General features: G+C 41.9%; 1 protein-coding gene across 1 annotated transcript in view; it reads left to right on the forward strand.

Annotated features, from left to right (window-relative positions):
* Positions 1-462: 462 nt before the first annotated feature.
* Positions 463-23,661, forward strand: part of HTR2A (5-hydroxytryptamine (serotonin) receptor 2A, G protein-coupled) — a 24,502-nt gene continuing 1,303 nt past the window's right edge. The window contains exons 1-2 of the mRNA XM_010082002.1: positions 463-975; positions 4,546-4,746. Coding sequence (XP_010080304.1) covers positions 561-975; positions 4,546-4,746 — 616 coding nt within the window. The 5' untranslated portion in view covers positions 463-560. The remainder of the gene's footprint in view (positions 976-4,545; positions 4,747-23,661) is intronic.

Below are 23,661 nucleotides of genomic sequence, written 5' to 3' on the forward strand. Positions count from 1 at the left end.
CAGAGACTATCAGCTATATTACGGAAGATGAACTAAAAATAAGAGCATATCTAATTATTTCAGGAGAAGGATGCTGGATGGAATCTTTAATCAACTTTCTTAATAGGGAAGCAAGAGCTCTGCTGTTTTATATGGCAAGCTATTTTAATACTGCTGTGTTTAAAATTGTGTGATTACAGTTACCAATAGCAATAAGATGTAGCTCCAGAGGGGAGTCCTAGTGGTTGCAAAAGTTTTTCCTCTTTTATTTCTCCAACATTTTTGCTCTCTGAAGCCTCAAGTCCACGTTCTCTACCCTACAGCTTCGTTTTCCTTTTCAGCTGGATTTTCAATGTATGCCAACACCGGACTTTCTATGGAACTGAAAACGAAACATTTCAGCTTTCGGAGTAATTCTGGTATGTTTTTCTACATCACACTAGTGGCAAAAATACAGCCGACAAAAGATTGTGCTCCCTCAACTTCTGGCATGGACAGCTGAGGAATATAAAGCCTGATGGTGACAAAGGGTGATAATTTCCTGTTTTTCACTATTTATCTTACCGGTTTCAGACTTAGCAATGGATATTCTTTGTGGTGAGGAGAGCTCTGTGAACCCAACTGCAAACTCATTAATACAAATAAATCATGAGAGAAGACTCTACAGAAATGTTTATGGAGCTGGAGAGATTAATATATCACATCTCTTTAACGTGACTGTGGACTCCGAAAACCTAACCAATATTTCATGTGAAAGTAACATGAGTCCACCCTGCTGCTCTTCCCTGTGTCAGCTTTCACAGAAAAACTGGCCAGCTTTGCTGACAGTGATAGTGATTGTTTCAACAATTGCTGGAAATATTCTTGTCATCATGGCTGTGTCACTGGAGAAAAAACTACAGAATGCCACCAACTATTTTCTAATGTCACTTGCAATAGCCGATATGCTGCTGGGTTTCCTTGTCATGCCTGTGTCAATGTTAACCATACTGTGCGGTGAGTATGAGCTGTGTAACCTACTGCATGTATTGAGAAGCTTTAAACATTGCATGCACGTGTTGTTGTTATTATTTCTTTCTCTTACCACACACAAAAAAATTTGTAATCACTCCATATAAGTTGAAATATGTAATTGGTTAATGGATGTAAGAAAAGCTGAAGTACTTGATTATTTTCCTACTTTATATTTCTAGTTACAGGCATTTTAACCACAGTCCAGAACATTAGTTTATTACTTGGTTGCTGAATGAATTGTCTCAAAGAGTATATGAAGATGCTTTACTCTCTCTACTCTTTCAGTTTTTCCCTCTGGCTCATAATTTTCAATATTCCTAATGAGAATGTAGGGTCCTGCCAGTTACTTTGCTCTGCAAATATGCATAGAAGTACTAATGACTATCTTTAGATTCAAAGTAGGCAACCTCTTCAATTTTTTTTAATGAAGTAATACAAATGTAACTAAATTTCTTAACACCAATACCCTGCTTAGACATTTACTTACCAGCAAATACTGGAATAAATATTGTGGGAGTTAAAAAACGGTAACATTTACAAATGCAAAGCTATGATTTCTTAAGAGAAATTATTTAAGAATTAAGTGAATAATGACTCACAGTTCATACCCTGGCAGGTGATTAATAGCAGGTCTTTCTTCTCATTTTCATCAAAATCACTTGCAACATGGCTCATGGAGAAAAAAGCAGCAGCCTGTGTGTTCAGTACCAATATTGTCAGGCTGTAATAATACCTAAACTTTGAGAAATGAGTTTTCCAGTGCCCCAGCTGAATTGCTACAGTTCAAGGAGAAGCCAGACAATGTCAGGAGAAAAGTGAGGTTGTTTGCAAATACTGCTGCACTATTTTGGGACTAAAGATCCAATCATGAGCCTCTGACTTAAGAGATATCTCATCCAGAAAACTGGAAGTTTATTTCCCAGTTTCAGTATTTCTACACAGATTGCCCTTAGTGGCATCTGCAAATATTTGGCATCGGTGATGATGTAATGTTGTGATTTATTGTATTAGTGGTGCAATTACCTTTGGTGGGAGAAACGGCGTAAAACGGAGCCGCGGGAGCAGAAATCGTCCAATGAGTGAGATTAGTAAAACCCTTTAAATCCCGCGTGATTCCCTGAGCCATGCAACAGGGACTCCTGCTGGCCGGCTCTGCTGCCGAGGAAAGAGACACCCGAAATCCAGGGCTCGGAAGTAAATTGGAGGTTGGAATGTGGGATTTCCTGTGTGCAGCAAAGCCAAAACCCTGGTCACGGTGGGAAGGCTGCATCGCCCTCCTTTGCCGTCACTGGCGCGGAGGAGCAGCAGGGCACTGAAAGCCACAGGGATGGGAGCATGCAGGCTTTGTCTCCTCTCTCCCTGCTTTTTCCCTTAAGGTCAAGAAGGGGATATCTTTACGCAGGGTAACTTGGGGTGAAAAATCATCTGGTGGTGGTGCATGCAAGTACCAGGAGAGCTGCCTTGGCACCATGCACTGTCAACCTCCAGGATGACCAGTGATGGGGCAGAGGGAAACCTCCCCCTACGCAGGAGCATTTGCTCGGTATCAGCTGCCCAGAGAAAGGCCAGGATGCAGACAGCATCAGCCACATCACCTGCGTTGACAGATCTGAGCCCAAACCAGGGGCTTTTGGATCTGCCTCTCTCTGCCAGGGTACCTCCAGGGCTACAGAACAAGGGTGCTCCCCACAGCCTGTCCTGACCTGACAGAGAGATGCTGCTGGGAGGACATACCCGTGAAAGCCAGTCCTAATGTAACACACTCCAGAGACTGGATTCCTCATTGGAGGACCAGAAATCAAGATAAAACTTATCCATAAATGCCGTATGACTTGTCAGGGTCAGCTCATATTACAGCAGTCTTGAGAGTACCAAGAAATAGTTCTCCCTAGTGGTTACTGAGACTAAGTTTAATTAGGCACAGACCTAGCTCCTCTGCCTCTCCCTCTGCTCCTGCAGTTGCAAATCTTGTTGTGCTGTATCTCCAAAAGAGACAAGCATGCCTCAAAACACCAGCGTGTTCTCACAATAACAGCTTTGGCATTACCCCATGCCACACTGTCATGGGTAGCAAGGGTAACATGCTCTAAATTAAATCACCACAAGGTAAGGATGTGGCTAACTGAAAAACTTGCTCCAAGGAGAGTCACTAGTGCTTCCCTGCAGGACTAGAAGGGCCTTTGAATGTGGGTCTTGCAGGGCTCTGCTTAGCCTGGGTCTGCCCCATACTGCTCCTAACAACTTGGACAGTGTATAGAGTGTGAGCTTACACAGCTTTCCAAAAGCACCAAGCTGGGAGAGGTTACAAGCACTCAGAGGGACAGGATCAGAACCATTAACAATCATCTGGACCGCTGAAGAGAAAGTCTGAAATGAACAAATAGAATTCAGAGAGGATAAATGCAAAGATATCCACATAGGAAAAAGATAACAAATGAACTACCGCTGGAGAAATGTGTCCAGGCTTCAGGAATGCTGAACACGATCTGGATGTCAAAATGGATCATGAGCTAAGCATGTGTCACTAGTATGATATTTTTCTACAAAAGGCACTAATCATTACAGGTTGTGTAAGTAAGGACATTCCCTGCAAGACCCATGAAGCAATCTTGTATTTCACTTAGCAGTCGGGAGGCCTTTGCAAGGGTATCGAGTCCTGTTTTGGTCACTGAACAATAAGCAAGATGTGGATAAATTAAATAGATTCCAGGGCAGAGAAACAAGAAGAACAAACATTTTAAAAGCTTCATCTGTAAGCAAAAGATAAAGGAATTGGCTTTGCTTATTGTGGAAGAGAAAAAGAAAAAACTAGGCAAGACATGATAGCTATCTTCCAATAGCTTCCAGAAAGGACAGCAATCAATTATTCTTCATGGCTAGCGGAGAGAACAAGGAAAAAGGGAATGTTTAATTTTCAGCAAAGAAGATGTAGATTGGATGGATATTGGTAAACACTGACGTGTTTGCTTTGGATTGCATTCTCTAGAGGAGAGTATCAATATTCATTGATACAGGGAAAATCCTTATTTAAGTATGTGGTAGCTACCTAAAGACAGGTGAGATAAATATCACTGGTATGCAACAAAATAAATTTCTTTCTTCAGCTGCCACTAAATCTAAAGTTTCAGTTTCAGACTTTAGAAGGCTTTGCATATCAGCAGGTGTTAATAATGCAGTAATTACATGGATAAAAAGCCCTAAAACAAAATCGAGAACTTGCAGGTTTACAATTACAAAATTGCTTCTCTTTCAATAGATTTGCTGCCAGAAATGGTTAATTATAACATCAAGCATTAGCATTACGCAAATAGAATTAAAAAGAAAAAAAATGTATGCTGCTTGTAGCCTGGGAAAGAAGCAGAGTTAATCCCCAAAGCTACAGAGTTAAAAAGTTGCAAGCAAATAAAAAAGGTTTCTAAGAACAGCATCAGGCAGCTTCTACTGAAGGCATCACGTACTACCAGCTTCTGCTAGAAGGATATATGCACTAAGACATATCTGTCACAACAAAAGATGTACGTTCTTAGCTGATGTCAGCTTTCTCTTGTGCAGGATACACATGGCCTCTACCTACAAAGTTCTGTGCCATTTGGATCTACTTGGATGTGCTTTTCTCCACTGCCTCCATCATGCACCTCTGTGCCATCTCACTGGATCGCTATATTGCCATTCGAAACCCCATCCATCACAGCCGGTTTAACTCAAGAACTAAGGCTTTTGCAAAAATAATTGCTGTTTGGACCATATCAGTTGGTAAGTGAGTCAATATTTCAGCATGTAATTGCAGATTTCTAGCCTTTGAGAGGATTTGACATATATATTGCAGTTTAAAACTGTATTCTCTGCCTGCAATATTTTGCTTGCCACAGTCTAAGAAGTGCTGTAATGTAGTAATTATGCAATGGAAATCAACAATGATAACTGGAGATGGAGAACTGAGCAGCACTGTTACTGAAAGAATATACACCACTGATAGGACTACTGGGTTCAAGTTTGTTTTAAAGATCTGTTTATTTCCCGTATTGATCATCCATCATTACCTTAATATCTGAAAAGAAAAAAGGATCTCAACTAAAAAAAAGATTTCTGTTTTATGTCAGTTGTTCCCAACTTCCTATTAGGGTAATTTGCTTAAAGGCGTTTCTTATAGGCAGCTCTTTTCTGCCTTTCTTGGTGCCTAGGGTAGGGTATTTATGCATCCTATTTAGGAGGCATTAGACACTCTGTGTACACTGCAAATGAGCAAAGTTTCCCCACAGGGCAGTTCAGGAAAAGAACAGGAAAGAGCTTGGTGTCTGATGCCATCAGGGATTTCCTCACACACTTGGGGCAACGTTGAAAGCTGAAGTTCCCTTTCAGCTCATCTGGGTCTGTAGACCCCCTGAGCATTGGCAGCTCACTGATTCAGAAGGAGGAAAAATTCACTCTCTTGCCCTGGAAGAAATGAGTGTTGCCAACAATCAAAGGTAATTCGCTGTTTCCTTAGCTAATCTAAATTATTGCAAATGGTAACTGTAACCCATTACCATTCTTCCGAGGGGAAGGAAAGGAGATGATGCCTAACACTGCTGCCTGCTGGCTGCTCTGAATCGCCTCCTGGCCTCCCACTTGATCTTGGCCCAGAACCTGAGAAAATGCAGTCTAGGATACTTATGGCTTGAATTAGCGGATACCTTCTGCAGTGCAGCAAGAAATAGTGGGAGCCCTATCTCAACAGAAGGACAGATCTGCATCCTTCAAGATCTGTTGTGGTCCAACAGCATCACGTGTGGCTACAGGGTGCGTTCAGCTGATCAGATGTAGATGTCTAGCACAGGCCAGGTGAACTCCACCCCAAAAATACCTACCTCTCCACTATAAAGGGGGCCTTCAGCAACTCAGATGTAGATGTCTTCATTTAGATGAGATGAACCATATGTTATATCTCTGCAGTCACTTTTTTAATCAATCCAGTAGAAAACACATTAATCTGTCCAGTTTTTCCAACTGCAGACACTGCTAAATGCAAGCATTTTTGGTGCATTCTGCATATACCATAAAAAAGCCAAACATTCCTTAAATTGATACTTACTGTATTTGTCTGCATTTGTGTGTGGTGCCTGTGCTTAGTGTGTGTGAAATAACTGTGCTTTGCTTTTTAAACACTAATAAATTCACAGAATGATCAGAATGACCATTCCAGGGGCAAACCAGTCCACACTGCTCATCATCTTTCCTCAGACAGTGTCTCACTATTAAAATGAATCCAGAAAAAAATATTATTTAAGCTCTATTAGACACAACATGGTTTATGCCCTCTAGCAGGAGGGGCTAGTTCTTCAATATCTTGACATTTAATTTCAAAAGTTAGGACTATTCTTTGCAGTAATAACTGTTAACAAGTTACACATTGTAAAAACACCTTTTCTGCTCTCTAGAGAATTTTCTTTTAACCACAATCAGATGAGACACAGATGTTATATGTTATTGCTATGGCAAGTGATAGCAACATGGTCCCTATTTATACGACTGAAAAATATAACCCCTTATTGTATTGGAAAGCCCTCAAGTGTGGCATGAGTGAAGAGGACAGAGTCCTGCTTTGCTGCAGATGGATAAAGATGAATGTAAGGGAATGGTGGATGTTAGGAAAACAGGTGAGCTGATAAGGTAAACTCCATCACTGGTCAACAAAACAGTGCATAGGTTAAATAGATATAAATGAATGCAAGCAAGCACAAGCACACTGACGTGTGCAGGAATGAAGTGGTGCTGAGCTGGTTTGCTAGTACTGTGGAAGCAAGGGGCATGGGGAGACGAGCTGAAGGAAAATGGATTGGTTCCCAGCCTGGCAACTGTGTCGTGAATGAGCTCTGAAACTTGATGTGCTCCGAAGGACAGACAGGGAAGCAAACACACAGAAAGCTATAAAGAAGCTGCTGAGCTAGTCACTGTCAGGCTGGACTGAGTTTGCACCATGGCATTATGCTATACCAATAGAATAAAGAATAATGCTGGTATTATAAGAAACCTTCATAGATCCCAGATACACAACTTGCTGTCAGTTGGTTGTTGACCCTGTCCTCCTGATCTGCCATGATCTAACTCAGAATAGACAGGAAATGGTTTCTGAAGAACAAGGTGTTTTCTATGTAATTTACTAATAGGAGATGGATTCTGAACAAAGAGGTGCTTTACATATCATTTACCAGTCTCCAGGCTCTCAGTGCTACTTAGAGTGGTAAGGCTATAAATTATTTAACTCTTCGCATTTTCACATAGCTATAGCTGGCCCAGGCAGACCTGGTGTTGGGCACAGCATGCTCTCTGTGCTCTTCTAATTTACCTAACTAATAACACTTTCATTCACTAAATTTGTAATTTTCCTCTTATTCACGAAATTCACAAATTTATTCAGTGAATTTGATCCAAAGAGCAGTCATTCAGTTGTCCTCCTTCTGTTGGCTTCAGTGATATATGAAGTACTTAAAAAATGGCATAAAAAGGACAGATAATTTGATTTACTTGACTTCTGAAATCTTGGCTTTCTTAGATTAAAAGAAAAAAAAAAGTGTACTAACATTTGTTTTTGTATTTAGTGGAAGAAGAGCATTTAGCCAGCAGCCTTTCTTCCACTAGACCATGCAATGCCACAGGCAATTGGTTTAAAATGGATTCTAATTACTGTAACAGATTCTAATCATGTCTTTAATTCTTAAATCATCCAGTACCCAGAGTGGCTAGATAATTAGATTATTTGTAGCTGTTGAAGGCAAAAGCCCATTAAACCCTGAAAATTATTCCATTTGTTTTAAAACACAGAGGTCATTACTGAGAACAGGTGTAAAAAGCCCAAGCTTTCCTCCTTCCTAGAAAAATCAGAGTTGAATTTTAAACAGTGTTTAACTGGAATCTGTAGAATTGTAAATAGAGTCTATGCTGAGAAATACAGGTAAAGCACCTTTGAGTCCTAAGTGGGCCTAAGAAATGTATGGTGCTGCAAGAGGCCAACAATGCATCATTTTCTCCTTTAAAAATCCTTGAAAGGACCACATAATAGAAGTTCAGTCATGAATGCTAAGCCCTTATATATATCATTCCTCGGTCCTTATTCCTCTCCGTTCCTCTGTTAATGGTCTAAGAAATGTGAAGTTTGATGAAGCCCAAATCCTCTTAGCTGAGTTTTCCCTTCTTTTATCGTTTCTCAGTCAGCCTACACATCTGTTCACTGCCTTCAGGCGGTCTCTGCTCTCCCCAGTCACTACCAACTTATATTTATTCAGTACTTTTCACACAGAAAAAAAAGTCCTAAGTGGAGCTGGATGAAGCCAGTGAAATATCTCCCACGGCATAACTCTCTTAAAATTTTGCCGTTGCTTTTGAGCCTTCAAAAATACAGAAATATGTAGCATGTGAACCAGCATTCTCCAAAGTGCAGGGTGCAAAAAGTTACCTCCAGGTGTATGGAACAATCCCAGTGCAACTGAGCCCTCTGATAATTTGTCAGTGGGATGCTTTATGTTGACACAGAGGCTTACACCCCCTTCTCAGGCAGCCTGCAATTTCTCTGTGTGACTTTTTGCTGTCCGACAGAGTACAAAGGGCCAGGGAGCAGCTGGGATTGGGAGAGTACAACTTCCAGTGTCTCTGGAAGTGTCTGTGGTTTGTTGAGAGCTTTGGCCTTCTTCAGCTCACTCCTCCTTCTGCTAAGGACAGCCTTCATTTGAAAGTCACTTTACTGTTTTCAAAAGGGGCAAATAGCCAAGGGGCCGCAGGTTGGGAATCCCTGTTCGGGATCCACCACATCCCTCCATTTCTTCCAGATGACATACTTATCATCTGCCAGTTCATTCAAGTCTAATTTAGGGATGGTTTGGCATAGGAAAAGACTACTTGTTATAACATGGAATATACTGCCAAAATACATAAAATTGCAAATGATTGCACACAGCACTGTACTCTGACAATATAAAGTTGAGGATCTAAATTTGGAAGTGCTGGAGCTAAACTTGAAATATCTGCTACACTACTCTCTTTACCATACAGTGATTCACTTTGCCTCCATTTCTTCTTTCAAAAACTTGGCTTTGCATTCTTAGCAGTATTTATAATAATTTCCTTACTTAACTTTTTTTTTAAATCATACTCATGAAACCATTTCCCAGAGAGTGAACATACTGTTTGCCCTTTCCAGCGCTGGAGGATCTCAAGGGCAAACATTGTAGGTTTCGTGTTTGGGCAATCCCCTGGGACCTTTTCCATGGATTTCCTTTTTCCTTTTGTGGATGTAGATGCCACCATAAAAATAAAATATCATTAAGATATCATCAAAAATTGTGACAGAAAATATAAAGAAATTTACATTAACTGTAATAAAGGGTCATGGAACAAAACTTCATAAACAAAGAATTAAAGCTTCGTCACCATCTCACAGAAATAGGATCTTCATTGTATTATTTTATAGAGACACAATGTATGAGGCTCAGTAGTTGGCAGCAATTATGCCAGTAGAAAGTTCATTGCCATACTAATGACCCTATTAAATGAGTAAATGAGCACTTCATGCGTGGCTTGTCCAAAGGAAGTTAGCATTCAACACTGTGATGCACATTTCTGAGTTGGTTAGCACATGTATTCTGGTTATGAGACATGTTTAAGATGGTTCTGAGAACAAGATATAAATATCGTATTTATTTTCCTCATTGATGTAAGTTATTCCCGTATTTCCCATGTAACAGAATCCTTTGCTTCAGTTGTTCTTCCCATCAGAGTGACTACATCTCATCCACCAGACCAACAGCTTACCACACATATTTCCCTCTCATAACTGTGAAGGTTAAAAAGCTTGCATTTTGAACATTTTTTTCCATTATCTGACAAGGAGGTGTTACTGACCTCATACTTTTCTTTATGAAAAAATGCTCAAAGGAATGGTAATGATTTAACTGCTTTCTAAATTCTCCAGATTTGGAAATACAGAGATAAAGATCAACATAAAAATCCATTGGGCCACTTTTCCACACCAGAGACATTGAGCAACCTGGCATACATCTGGATGTGGAAGAATTCATTAAACCTTTACATACATATTGTCAAATTAAGAATAAGAATAAAGTTACTATTTTCTTTGCATAATTACCTGATTATCAGAAGGAGATTAAGGTTTTTTCCTGTGAAAAAGGCACACACCCATTTTGTGAGCACCTCTTTTGCAGGAAGCATTCTGCTTTATGGGTGAAAAAAGGAATGAGGAGTGGTCACAACATTAGTGTGTGGCTTTTCTTTCTGCTTCAGTTTTATTTCTAAGGGCAAGTTTTAAACGATAGAGCTGTATTTTTGACAGTGGAGTTATGTGGAAAGAACATGGTTAGTCAAGGTACTGATGACAGAATTTGTTCATTGTCTTTTTTTTTTTTTTTCCTAAACTTGTCTTTGCTTTGAAGACCATAAGGACCATGTTGTTCTTCCCCTTGAAGCTACCAGCAAAAATTGGACCAGGCTGGTCCTATTACCAAGTTTCTTTGAATGAATAAGTAACTGTTTGTGGTTGGCAATATGACCCATAATCAACCAGTCTCTCTTTGTAGGATATGTCAGAGTTAATGGAATGTTTTAAGAAAAAAGGCAATAACAGTACAGTGCCTGTTACAAGTTATTCCTCCTTCTCTGAAAGGCTGTATTCTTTAGCCAGTCATGTACCCAGCACAGTATGCAATACATACAAGAATCCAGAATGTATTCCCCATCCAGAGGGAGAAGGATGAGTCTACGATATCCTTTTCCCCCACTACAGGATACCGTTTTCTGCAGAAAGTGCTGTGTGAGGTGTTGCAAAATGAAGAAAGAACAAACCTGCTCTCATCTTTTTCCAGTAAATCTCTACAACAGTACATGCTCAAAAGGGGATTCTAAATTGACCAAGAAATTACTTGAGCATCTCTAATCAGAGGAACTGGGATTTATGCATAGCAGAAGCTACACGCAATATAAATGATCAGAAAAGAAGTACACAAGGAATCATGTTGGGATTTGTAAATTCTGTCATCTGTACACTGTAATTGCATTTAATCGCCCTACAAATTAAAAAGTGTTGTTACAGTAGCACTGTAGTGCATATAAGAAAATGTCAAGAAGATATTTTCAGTCATTTTAAAATTATACAGAGCAATTTCATAGATTCTTTTATGTATTTTAAAGAATTAAATTTTACTTATGCCAGATTTTGCATTTTATAATGTTAAGAAAGAGAAACCTATCACAGAATTCTGCTTTAAAATGAAATCCTTACATTTAACCCAATTATCAGGACTATTGCACATTCAGGCTGCAATTAATTTTCCTCATGCATTTTCTGGCCCATGACATTGGCATCATTTCTAAGCAGAAGTCCAGCTAATAAAAGTCAGGGGTTTTGTTAGAGCTGAGGCAACATATTCCTAATTACCTACAACAAATTTAGAAATACCTGTCAGCTGATTTTTCCTATGATGTCCTCCAGAGTCATTGATGGAAAAGAGCCTGTCAGACTCCAATGAGGTCCCAAAAGCAGGCTGAAGCATCGCAATAAAGGCTCTCTTTTCTGGCTGATCAAAATTGGAGCCACGTATTTCACAGTATTCAGCCCTGCATTTATGTTGCAAGTAAATCACGCCCAGTGGGAAGACTTGTTTCCTTTCAGCAGAACATAACCCTTGTTATGATTTTGTATTTGACCTGACTTTTGAAATGTCAAATTGATGGCTATTGCTAGGATCATGGACTGAGCTGAGCTGTGAGTATCCCGAGATAAATACTGTGTGGTTTTAGGTCTCAGGTGCACTTAGTGAGTGGTGTAACTTTCTCCTTACAAGCGTAAAATTGCGCAAAACTTTTAGCTTGAATGTTTCTAGGGTAAAACCAGCCCTGCCTTGCATACCACTGCAGGACACAAGGAGGTCCCTTCATCACTCAGAGCAACCATTTCTTGTTGCAAGGGCAGTTCATGTGTTCATTTTTCATTTTCAAGGTGGTTTGTGATATTCAGCAGAAAGACAAGCCTGGGGATTATGCTATAGCACCTCCATAGTCACCTGCAGATGGCAAACAGGGGCAGATATGATCTATCACTTTCTCATTTCTTCTTCAACCCTGCCATCTTCTAAATGTCACCAGGGCACTGACTGATTTCAAAGAGAAGATTGGTCAGGGTGAAGGGCATTACCTACTGGGTGGGCACTGAAACACAAAGCACAGGATCCTGAGTCATGATGTTCAGACCAGTGCAGGTCTCTAAGCTGCTTCTCATCCTATTTTTCCTTCCAAGTTATCCATCGCGTCAGGTCATCTACCCCAATAACTGTTCAACTATTGGTGCAATCTCCTTGTATAAGTAGTTAGAAGCTGACCATTTTCTTAGTCAGCAGCCTCTGCAAGCAACTACAAAAGGAGGCATGGAGAGACAAGACAAAGACCCAGATTAAAGTGTGACCTGCTCTGAGGTCTAGAAAATCCAGATATACAGTTTGGGATGTCTGTACCCTTCAGACTCTGTGCAAAATTGTTGCTAAAAAATAATAATAATTAAACAACTTATCTGATAGTTACATTTGGTTACATTTTAAACTACGCAACCAGGTCAAGCAGCACTGCTGCAGGAATCTGACAGACAACAGAAATCTCTATTCAGCTCAGTGGAGGATTAAGGCAGAATTAAGTAAAAGCTCAGAAGTATAAAAACTGGGATAACAGAGAATCTTGCCACTTACACTGCTCCAGGAGTCATCACTTTAATTGCTTACGATAACGGAATACCTAAGATATATCCATAATTTCTAGTTTATTGCTACTATATATATATATTTAAGCATTACTGTGTATGTAGCATGTATAGCACATAATAAGTCAGCCCTGAGGAGCCTTCAGGAGCTTCATAGCTAAAAAGGCAGACTGATAATGTGTGATCTGGGAAGATCCTGTTACAAACGTATGATATTTCTTTCTCAAAGCACAATTAGCCCCAAATCTATTCTCCTACGGGCCTGAACAGTCAACATTGAGAAGCCACCTGACATGGAATACAAAAAGGTCCTGTGCTAAACAGGAGGGATGTCACAAGGAGCTGGAGTTGATCCCACTTAGAGGCTCTTTTCCTTTTCAGATTTCATAGAATCATAGAATCACAGAATCTTAAGGTTGGAAAAGACCTCAAGGATCATCAAGTCCAACCGTCAACCCACACCACCTAACTCACTAAACCATGTCCCTAAGCACCACATCTACACATTTCTTGAACACCTCCAGGGATGGTGACTCCACCACTTCCCTGGGCAGCCTGCTCCAACGCCTGATCACTCTCTCAGTGAAGAAATTTTTCCTAATATCCAGCCTAAACCTCCCCTGGTGTAACTTGAGGCCATTTCCTCTTGTCCTATCACTTGTTACTTTAGAGAAGAGGCCAGCACCCACCTCACTACACCCTCCTTTCAGGTAGCTGTAGAGAGTGATAAGGTCTCCTCTCAGCCTCCTCTTCTCTAGACTAAACAACCCCAGCTCCCTCAGCCGCTCCTCATAAGACCTGTGCTCCAGACCCTTCACCAGCTTCGTTGCCCTTCTCTGGACCTGCTCCAGCACCTCAATGTCCTTCTTGTGGTGAGGGGCCCAAAACTGAACACAGGATTCAAGGTGCGGCCTCACCAGTGCCGAGTACAGGGGCACAATCACTTCCCTAGTCCTGCTGGCCACACTATTGCTGATGCAGGCCAGGATGCTGTTGGCCTTCTTGGCCACCTGGGCACACTGCTGGCTCATGTTCAGCTGGCTGTTGACCAGCACCCCCAGGGCCCTCTCTGCTGGGCAGCTTTCCAGATTAACATATTTACCTAAGCCAGTGACAACTGAAAATTTGTAACTTATTTTGAGTAAAAATTAAACCATTGCTACAGGGACCTTAAAATCACTAAGACATTTTAAACAACATTAACTGAATATAAGAAAGGAAAAAGCATGTTTAACCTGCTCTGCTGACACAGAAGTAGCAGGTTTGTCCATCCAGGAGCTTTAAATAAGAATAAGTAGCACCTCGTCCCTCTGTGCAGAGCTAGGCTGGAGACCTGTGGCACCTCTTGCAGTTTTTCAAACTAAATATTCCGCTCTTCATCATAGGATCAGTCACTTCTAATCACCTCTAATCACCATGGATGAGGTGGTTACACAGCCGTCATCGGTCTATGTCCCCTGGAGAACATTAAGCCCAGCTCCCTCCCTCTTGACTCCCAGCTGACAGCAGGATTGTAGCTGCCATCTGGTCTGGCTACCTTGGACTTCAGCTCTGCTTCAACCAGCATTTCCCAGGCAAACTGCTTCCTCTGCCTCCTGTCCACGCTTAGCCAGAAACCGCCCTACTCTCTACTCCTTCCAGACTCGGGGACAGTGACCAGTCTCAATCTCACCAAACAGTGACAAGTCCCAATCTCACCAAAGACCAGACTGCAAAGAAATAGGCATTGTAAATAACAATGCAATTAAATTACAGGGTAGGAGGTCTTAAAAGCCTTCTATTGTTGCACTATAAATCTTCCTCCCCTCCCGCCCTCCACCCCCGACTTTTGCTGCTGCAGTTTGATTTCCTCTAGGCGTTGTGCAGTGCGACACACCATTCCCTCTCCCTCCCGGAAGGCCTTCCTTGGTGGCAGGCAGGGATTAAAGCACAGGCAGATGTGCAGAGCAAGCTGGAGTCCATGCAGAAGGGCTGGCACATGGGGCTACGTGCAGTGTCAATCTCCCGTGAAATACAACGCCACCGTCCCAGGTGGGAGTGCTGGGATAGAGACCAGGGCGATGTGTGGGCAGAGGAATCCTCTCAGGAGTCTTCACCAGACCCATATCAAAATATAAATGCTATTGACAAACTACAGGGCTACAAAACTTGCCGAAATTTCAACTGCTACCCTATGTCCTTTTTTCTATCCACTTGAGAGCTGGCAGGACATCTCCTTTGAGCTAACAGAGAGAGCAGCACTGGTGCATTGCCAAACTGCAGGCTAGAGGTTTCACAGCACTGGCTTGCTTGGTCTTAGGGGATTGTCCATGTTTGTAATGACCTACACACTCAGTTATCAAAGTAGTAAAAACCTTAGTGATGACTTCAGGGCATGAAAATATAGCTTGTAACTGAGTTATTTAGAAAGCTGGCAATCTTAGTCGAGCAGGTATGTGGATACGTGCAGATGGGTATGTGTCAATGTGAAATTAGTGCTTATTTTCAGCCCTGCTTCTTTTAATGTGATATGTTGTGGTACCCACATGCCTCTGAGCCAAGCAGGATACAGAATACCTGTGCCTTTCCACTCCTTGTCATATTTCATACTCTCACATTTCAAAATGCACCTGAGGTTGCAGGCAGGTCTCCCTGACCTCCCCTTCTTCAGGCACCTCTCTGTGGGAACACAGCAGGAGTAGCTCCCACTGGGGGAGGGCTAATGAGAAAGAGAAGCCTCTTGACAGATGCAAACCTAACCTAGCCCAGCTCCCAACAGAAGAAAGTTATGACATCCATACAGATGGCCTGTCTGGAGTGGGGTTTGCCCTGCTCTCAGGTGCTCCTTCAGCATTGCCTCTCTGACACGAGTTGTCCATGTACCCTCTGCATCATTTGGGAACCACGGGACTGAGAAGGGCAAAGGAGAAGCAATTTCATCTTGGATGTGATGTTGCCATATGTTGCCAAAACGCTGTTGAACCCCCTCCATATACATTTCTTTGTCCCATCTCTAAGGGTGGGTTAAGTTTTCACCTGAGGACCATAAGGATAGTGCTTTCTTCGGTGAACAAGGTTGCTTCCCATGGCACAATGGCATGCTCCTTACTGGAGATCAGCTGAGTGGGTTCTTATGGACTGGTAAAGAGAAAAGGATTTTTAGACTGTCTATATTATTGGCTCTTAATGTCCTGGACATCCTGGAGCTAAACAGCTCTGTCCAGCCTTCTGCTGCAAAAGCAAGCCCATATCACTTCTTGCCTCCCTCTTCTTCTCTGTGGGTGCATTTATAACGACTTGTATTTGCACAGTAATCTACACAAGGCAAAGAGATTCACTTTTTATCTTAAAGTTGACATGCTTAGCAAGTCTAGGCCTGGGGTCTTTTGACATCTTTCTCCAGGCTTAACATCACTAAAAGAATCAGAATCAGAATCAGACTGTGAGATCTAACAAAGCCCAGTAAAAAGGAGATTCATCGAATCCATGGGAGACCTGTGGAAGAATCCGGCATGGGGTACACATTATTTTGTTCTTTAGCCATACTGTGCAAAAATTTATTTACCTGGCAGTTTGGTATTTCTTACTTATTAAGGAAAAGTTCTGTGCCTCAGTAGATACAAATGTTATAGTAAACAGCTAGCTGGAATTCAAGTATATGTGTCATCCAAAAGGAAAATTTCTGCATTAATTAATGACTTTCAATCTTCTGAGCTTTCTACTAATCAAGAACATACTCTTTATATTTGCTGGCCCTAGAAGTGGAAGTTTTACCTGTGGGTGTCCCCTACTGCAAGTCACCAGTGTGCTAACTCTAAGCAGAAATACTTTTACTCTACAAAGACAGAAGCACTGCAGAGCTTCAGTTTAAAGGAGGCAACTTGCAGTCAAGGGACAAAGAGGGGATTACCGAGGAATAACTATGAACACATCAGGAAATAACTAAAAAAAATTCATACTCAAATGGATACCAGGTCTAGCTTTGGGAAGTGCAACTGCCTCCTGGCTTATGAAAGACCAGGCTGGGCAGCAGAGCTTTCTCCAGCAATTTCTTATACCTTGGAGGCCTCCCTCTGCATGCTGCAGTTGGCAGAAGGTAAAGACAGCCCATGCAGACAAACCTGTGCCAGCACTAAACCAAGAGGGTTTGGTGCCATAGCAAAACTCTATTTTAGCTTGTTCAGTGAAACCACAAGATGTCCATTCACCACTGTTCCTTGCTGCACGCATCAATGGCATAGTCTGAAATCTCTCGACCCTAAATCCTTTTTCAAAATAAATTTCTTCAGATTTATAAATCAATCTTTCTATCTCTCTTTCTTTCTCTTTCTTTCTTTTTTTCTTCCTTCCTTCCTTCCTTTCTTCCTTTCTAGCTATTTGATAAACATAGACTTCTATATGCCTCTGTTAGTCCCTTTAGTGACTGGGTAATCATATTTCACAGAGGGATAACAACTTCTCCTGATTTGAGATAGCTGTGAGAAGCCAATAAGTGCCTCGGCAAAAGCCTCTGCCCAAACCAAAGATAATGTCACTAGCTGAAAAGCAAAGACTGTGTCGGTAGAGAGGCTCCACTGACAATTGCTACGCAAAAGGTTGTGCCTCCCTCAGATACTCAGAAGGATTAGAAAATCCAGCAAAGAAATGGGAAGGAACAGACACGAAGGACACAGAACTGCCATAAACAAGTCCTGCAGCACAGCTAAGAAAGGGGATTTGAGGTGTGTGTAGATAGGAATAGCACTTAAAGCCCAGAGCAAAGTAACTGCATCCTGCTGTTGGACTCTTGCTGCCTCTCGAAGTAGGGCTGCATCCACATTTTGTAAGGGAACAGAATTATACCAAAGCATCAGCACTTTCCTCTCCTAACTCAGCCTACCCTGGAGCCCTGGGTTTCTAATCAGTTGGGTCAAAAAGGGGCACCTGTCCTTCATTTCCTGCTCTATCCTCCCTGTAATGCTCCTCTAATTCTGTTTCTATTTAATTTATTACCACAGTCCTACAAATTAATTTGGACAGACACATCTCTCTACTTGTAAGAAATAGGCTTCAGGGCTGAGAACATAAATGAGAAACATATCAGGAAGAAACTGAGACTTTTCTGATTTTGTTTTTCTAAAGTGAATTAGATCATTTGTGGCATTATATTATTATAAGTGATCATTTACAATCATTTTCTCACGTTAAAAGTTTTGAATAATATCTCCCACTAGGCTAAATAATATGTTTCCTTAGAGATTTTCTGAGCTGCCAAGAACAAAGCCATTTCAAAATTTATAGCATAATCCAGTTATTACCTGGTACCTGCTATGTGAAGTTAAATACAAAGTAGCTTTCCTTTCAGTTGTACTACATAGAACATGTGTGACCAAATAAAATGTCCCAAGGGAAAGCACAGAAAACCAGTTCTGTGTGTGGTCTCAAATAAAAAAATAGATTTGGCCTATAGACAGCAATTTAAAAAAATGCCTGGACCTGCTCTGACTCCAGTCCTGTGAGGATGGTCTCTTGGGATGCAGAAAGGAGACAATGCTCCATCAGCACTGTGACTCATTTAGCTCTTGAGGAAATCCATCTGAAAGCAAATACTGCATGAGCATGTGTGAAAGAAAGCTCCTCACCCACTCCTGCCCCCACCAACATGTGTACCTGCCACTAAGGAAGAGGTCTGTGCTTGTCTCACATGTGAGGACAAATTCTAGCCCAGGAGTTTGGGGATGCTGCCACACTGACTAGGAAAGGTAGAAGTATTTTAACATTCATGCTAACTAGATGCAGATTCAAATGGTCATTTCCAAACAACCCAGAGCTTTTCAACATTCCCTCTCCCCAGATGGAAATTTCTGCTTCTGCACTGCCACCCGTCAGCAAACTACACAACCTTGCTATTGGCAACGTGGCTGGTATTATTTGGGTAGCAAAAAAATTGTAACATGAAAAGTTTGTCATGACTGGAAATGAGTCAGTTGGAAAAAATAACACTTTCAGGTGTATGCAGAAATCAGCTAAGTGCTTGTAGGTCTGGGAAAGTGATGACTCCCGTAACAGTGAATGCCACACACCAGGCAGAGACATGAAGCCAGACTGACCCGCTCTTCTGCAGATGTGTAAGTGAAAGCACATAAGTAGCTTTCACTAAACTCCAGCTCCTGGTAGAAGGTCCAGACACATTTGCACCCTTGATACTCAGAGGAGGACATGGTCCACAGCCCCCTCACAAGTGGCTCCCTGGAGTCTGAGTTCCTAGAGCAAGCAAACATCCACACAGGGCACCCCAGTAGCCAAAAAGAATAAATAGTATTTTGTGTGGTTACTTCAGTACAAAATATTGAAAATAATGTGATGGCCATGTTGCAATAAGGCACTTTTTAAACAACATGAAACTAAAAGTATGCATTGTATGCCTTGGGAAGTAGCATGTGAGTACACATGGGCAGGTGTTTGTTGTTTGAATGTGTAGATATACCAGAGGAGGACATTCTTTGAGTACAGAAAGGCACCAGATACCAGGCATGGGCTTTTCTAAAGAAATTAGACAACGTTGCCACATTGAGCTGCTTGAAGGCGAGACTGGCCTTCTCCAAGCAGCAAACCTTTCAGAGGTCCCCAGTGTCACAGTGCATCTCTGTGCAGTGGCCCGTGATCTGGCCCATAACCTGAGGATGTCTGAAACAACGTGACTGCTAAAACGTGAGCTGGGGAAGATTTTTTCTTTTCATGCGAAGGTGAACAAAGGTGTCAAATTCTGTTAAGAAACTATAATGACATTTCTAAAAGGTATTTCCTATCCCTTGGACATTCATTAAGGCACACAGTAATGCTCATTTGTATTCAAATAGATTGAAATGGCTATATGTGAGGTGAAGGCATGTGACTGACCATTTCTGCTTCTGAAGGAGACTTCACAGAAGGAACCTTATCAGCTAACACCCCCCTCTTTCTCTTCATCCTAAGTAGCCCAAGTGTGCTACCCTGCAGGGTATATTGTAAATTCTGGCTTTGATTCATTGATAGTCTCAGCAGCTCAAGGCAACTGCAAACCCAGTTTACCTGTCCAGTTAAAGTGGTTTTATGGCTGCTGTAAACAGCAATGTGTACCACTAAATCAACCTTTGTCAGTCTTACCTGGCTTTTTGAGAGAACAACAAGAAGGATGTTATTGCTTTACTTCTTAACCTTTGGTGTTTTCAAGAGCCTTTTGTCATTCTGAAGTTGTGCCCAAATGCTTTAGGTTTAATGCAGGATTTATTGCTCGTCTTTATTGTTTGAGTTCTGTTCTGCAGTTTATTAAAGTCCATAGAGTTTGAAACAGCCACCTGTGTATAAATCAAGCTACATAAATAAACCACCTTCTACCAGAGGAACATAATATTTAGGGTTTGTCTGCAAGGGAAAATGTTCTGATATAAGTGGGAATGTCAGCTGGAAATGCAGGGGCTAATGTACTTCCAGTGCTTGAATGGATGCTCCCATTCTGTGCTGAGTGCTTCCTTGTGCCTCAGCTTAGTTTGATTTGGAAGCAGAGTAAGATAAACCATAAAAAAGCACTCAGGAGATAGCAAGACTTTTTCCAGACTGACCTTGAGCTAGTGGGAGCCAGGGACGTGGAATGCGAGGGGTGCAGAATAGCTGTTCTGTTACAGCCCTGCCAGGCTGTTTCCTCCAGATCTACTGTTTGCATGTGGTCCATTTCCCAAATACTTGCTCATCCCTGCCTGGTAGCTCTGCGTGATCCTTTCTTGTGAAGCCGATTTTCTTCTCTTGACATGTGAATACACAGGCATAGCCTGTGTCTTCTTAAACATCCACAGTCACCAAGAGCAAGGAGCTGGAAAGCAAGGACAATAAAACAACCAAGAAATTATATGTCTCAATCATGAAGGAGAAATAGATCAGTCAGCTTCGATCCTTAAAGAATGAATTCAGTCAGCTGCAATAATGCAAATACAGCTTAGACTGGGACTTCTTGTTATGCATTAACAGGACAAACTTGATCTTGAACAAACCCAAGTGATGTGTGGGTCACATTCTTGGCCATGTGTGATGCTTCCTAAAAATTCCATCAAAATAGTGGACATGGGTTGCACATGGAAGTTCCTTTATTTACAATTTAAACATGACTGCCTTTGAATTTAGTCCCTGTGTTCTCACTGGGATTTGCTATCCTCATGCTACAGATGCCAGAAGCTACCTGTTGAAGAGGAACAAACTCTGTTCCTTTGGGGAGTGGAGCAATAAGTTTAGTCCCTGTAGAGACAGAAGGGAGAATTGGGCTGCAAGTTAATTTATTCCTTGCAGGAATATCACAACATAATTTGTGGGATCCCCTGCATCAGCTGAACTGGGGTGTGCACAAAAGGCAGGTTACATCTGTCAATGTTCTCAGCTACCAAACTGTGGTACCTCTGGTATTTTCAAACTGTATACAGACCAGTTACCCGTGCTGTAGGGGAAAGCTTCCCTGAATGGTCATTCAGAAAAACTTAAATGACTAGCAGCACCTGCTACAGCTCTGCTGTGGACAGCACTTTTGCCCTTGGTGAAGGAATGACAAGAAAATGCAGAAATTCCAGCTACAAACTGAAGCTCATTTCCATTTTCTAAAGCCAGAAATTTTTATTTAGATGCCAGTCTCCAGAAGCTGCTAAGAACAAAACAAAGCAGTGGGGAATTGCTGCCTTTGTATTTCGGATGAGGAGTTGTAACTGACTTTGGCCTTTTACTTGAAAAAGCTTGCAATTATGCTAAAATTTTCCCCTTTCTAGTGGTGCTGCCTCTCTTCCCATGCATCCTGGTGCCGCTGAACCATAAAGTCTGTAGTAACAAATGGCATCTTTTTACTCCGTCAATACCATTCTTTATTTTATCTCTGCAGCTCACACTAGGTAAACATGAAATGAAAAACCAGCCCCGCTGTTATCAGCACAGGGCAGAACCGGACGGGAAACCTGTGGTATTGCTCTGACTAGTGTTGCGTCTTCATGCAGCTGCAGTGTTTTGCTGGTGAGGTGCTGGGTGCCTTCGGTATCCCTTCAACTCATCCAAAAAAGAAGAGGAACTTCAAAGCACTCCCCCTTTCCCCGGAGGTGTTCGGCACCCCAGATTACTCAGACATGGCCAGGCAATGCGGGTCCTGTAGGTGACTCTCTCTCTGTGCCCTCAGTCGGACTGACTCAGAACATTTTAGGCAGCAGCGTCCCTGGAGTCATTGGAGGTTTCCATCAGCTCAACTCAGGAGCTGCCACACACTGCATGAGTTTGCACCCCACGCATCGGCTTCTCATAGCCCAAGTTGAAGCACTCAGGGCTTGTGCAGCAGAAACAGAAAGGCAATACCGCAGGCTCTCCACCAGCTTCTGCCCTGGGCAGATAAGAACAGCGCTTTTGTAAATTGGCCCAAGGCACTGCCATGACTCAGTTCAATGCTGTGCAGATAAAATAAGCAACAGTGTTGTTAGAAAAAATAGGGAGCAGTGGTGTTAGAAAAATAAAGAGCTTTGCAGAAGCTCCAGGAGCATGGAATACTTGAAGAAAATAGAAGTCCAAAATTATTATTATTGTTATTATAATTATTTTGTACTGCACCTGGATTCCACAGCCTCTCTCTAGGACTGGAGCTGTTATGATGGGCACTGGAAATTTGTGAAAGGAAGAGAAAGCCCATGTTTTTAAAGGGCTCCCAGAGTGGGAAGAAGGGAAAAGAAGGGAGGTAGAGGGAGGTACCATTGAAACACTGATATCGAGAGGATGAGTTTCAGGACTCATCTGTGAATGAGTAAGAGTGTTCTCAGTACGCAGGGGACAAGGTAGGGCACAACATCATCCTCACATCATAAGAAAGTCTTCTCTAATTAATTTTTTCTTCCTCAGAAGCCAAATACAGTGTCTGGGATTTCTGTTCAAAGATGCAAAGGGGACTGAAGCTCACAGATTATGCGAACTTCCCACAGGAGTCAGACTCCTAGCTTTTTTTATACAAACCTTCTTCTACAAACCTCCCTTTTTCACAGCTCCACTTTTCTTGTCTTCACATCATCCCTTTTGTTGTCTTAACATTGCCTCTCTGGGACAGACAGCATCCATTCAGGAGGAGGGGAGGAGACAAATGTTGAAAAAAAACCCCAAACCAACAACCAAAGAAACAGCAGCTGTTTCAAAGACACTAGCAGAATTTGCAGAAGTCCCTGAGGAAATGGATGAGCAAGTTTGAATCTGACAGAGCAGTCCAAGGAGAATGGACTCATTGCCTGGCCTTGTCATTCATGACAGGGCAAGGATGCAGCACATGATCCAGGGGAAGACAAAGTTTGCACGGCTACCATTGCCTTCGGGGCTGTGAGTTGAGAGTGCAGCCTTTAGTGGTTGGCAATACCATGAAGGGACCTTTGCGGTCATGCCAGGTGACCCACATCTCAGGCTGCCTCATATCAGTGTCTCTCAGTGCTTAATTTGTCCTTATCATTCCTCTTGCTGTTGCCATGGGAGGTTTGTTTTAACATTTAGACTGTGTGGACTGTATCAAGATTACAGGGAGAAAAGAAAAAGACTGAATGAAAGGTTACACTCAGACCTACAATAACAATTTATCTTATCTCCTAAAATCAGTATTTCACAGACTAGTCAGAAACCAGTACCCAGAACACTTTTAATCCTCTTATGATAAACACGCCAAGATCACTCTTAAGCCGCTCCAGAAAAGAAAGACATAGTATCATCTTAGTCATAGTTGATAAAAGCCTTTGCTGAGGTGGCAGGAACCAAGGAGCAAGTCTGGAGATCATTACAGGAGGCCCAAGATCCAAGAGTATAAGGAATTACGCTTTTGTTGCTACCAGGTATCATGAGACAGTGGGATGGAAGGAAATGTGTTCTACCTGTGGCTGAGGTTTCTTTGAAGGAGAGAGGGAATTCAGATTAGAGCAACTGCAAAATCCTGTGTAACACCAGTGCTGCTC

Source organism: Pterocles gutturalis, unplaced genomic scaffold (assembly GCF_000699245.1).
Source record: "Pterocles gutturalis isolate BGI_N339 unplaced genomic scaffold, ASM69924v1 scaffold8424, whole genome shotgun sequence".
Taxonomy (NCBI): domain Eukaryota; kingdom Metazoa; phylum Chordata; class Aves; order Pterocliformes; family Pteroclidae; genus Pterocles; species Pterocles gutturalis.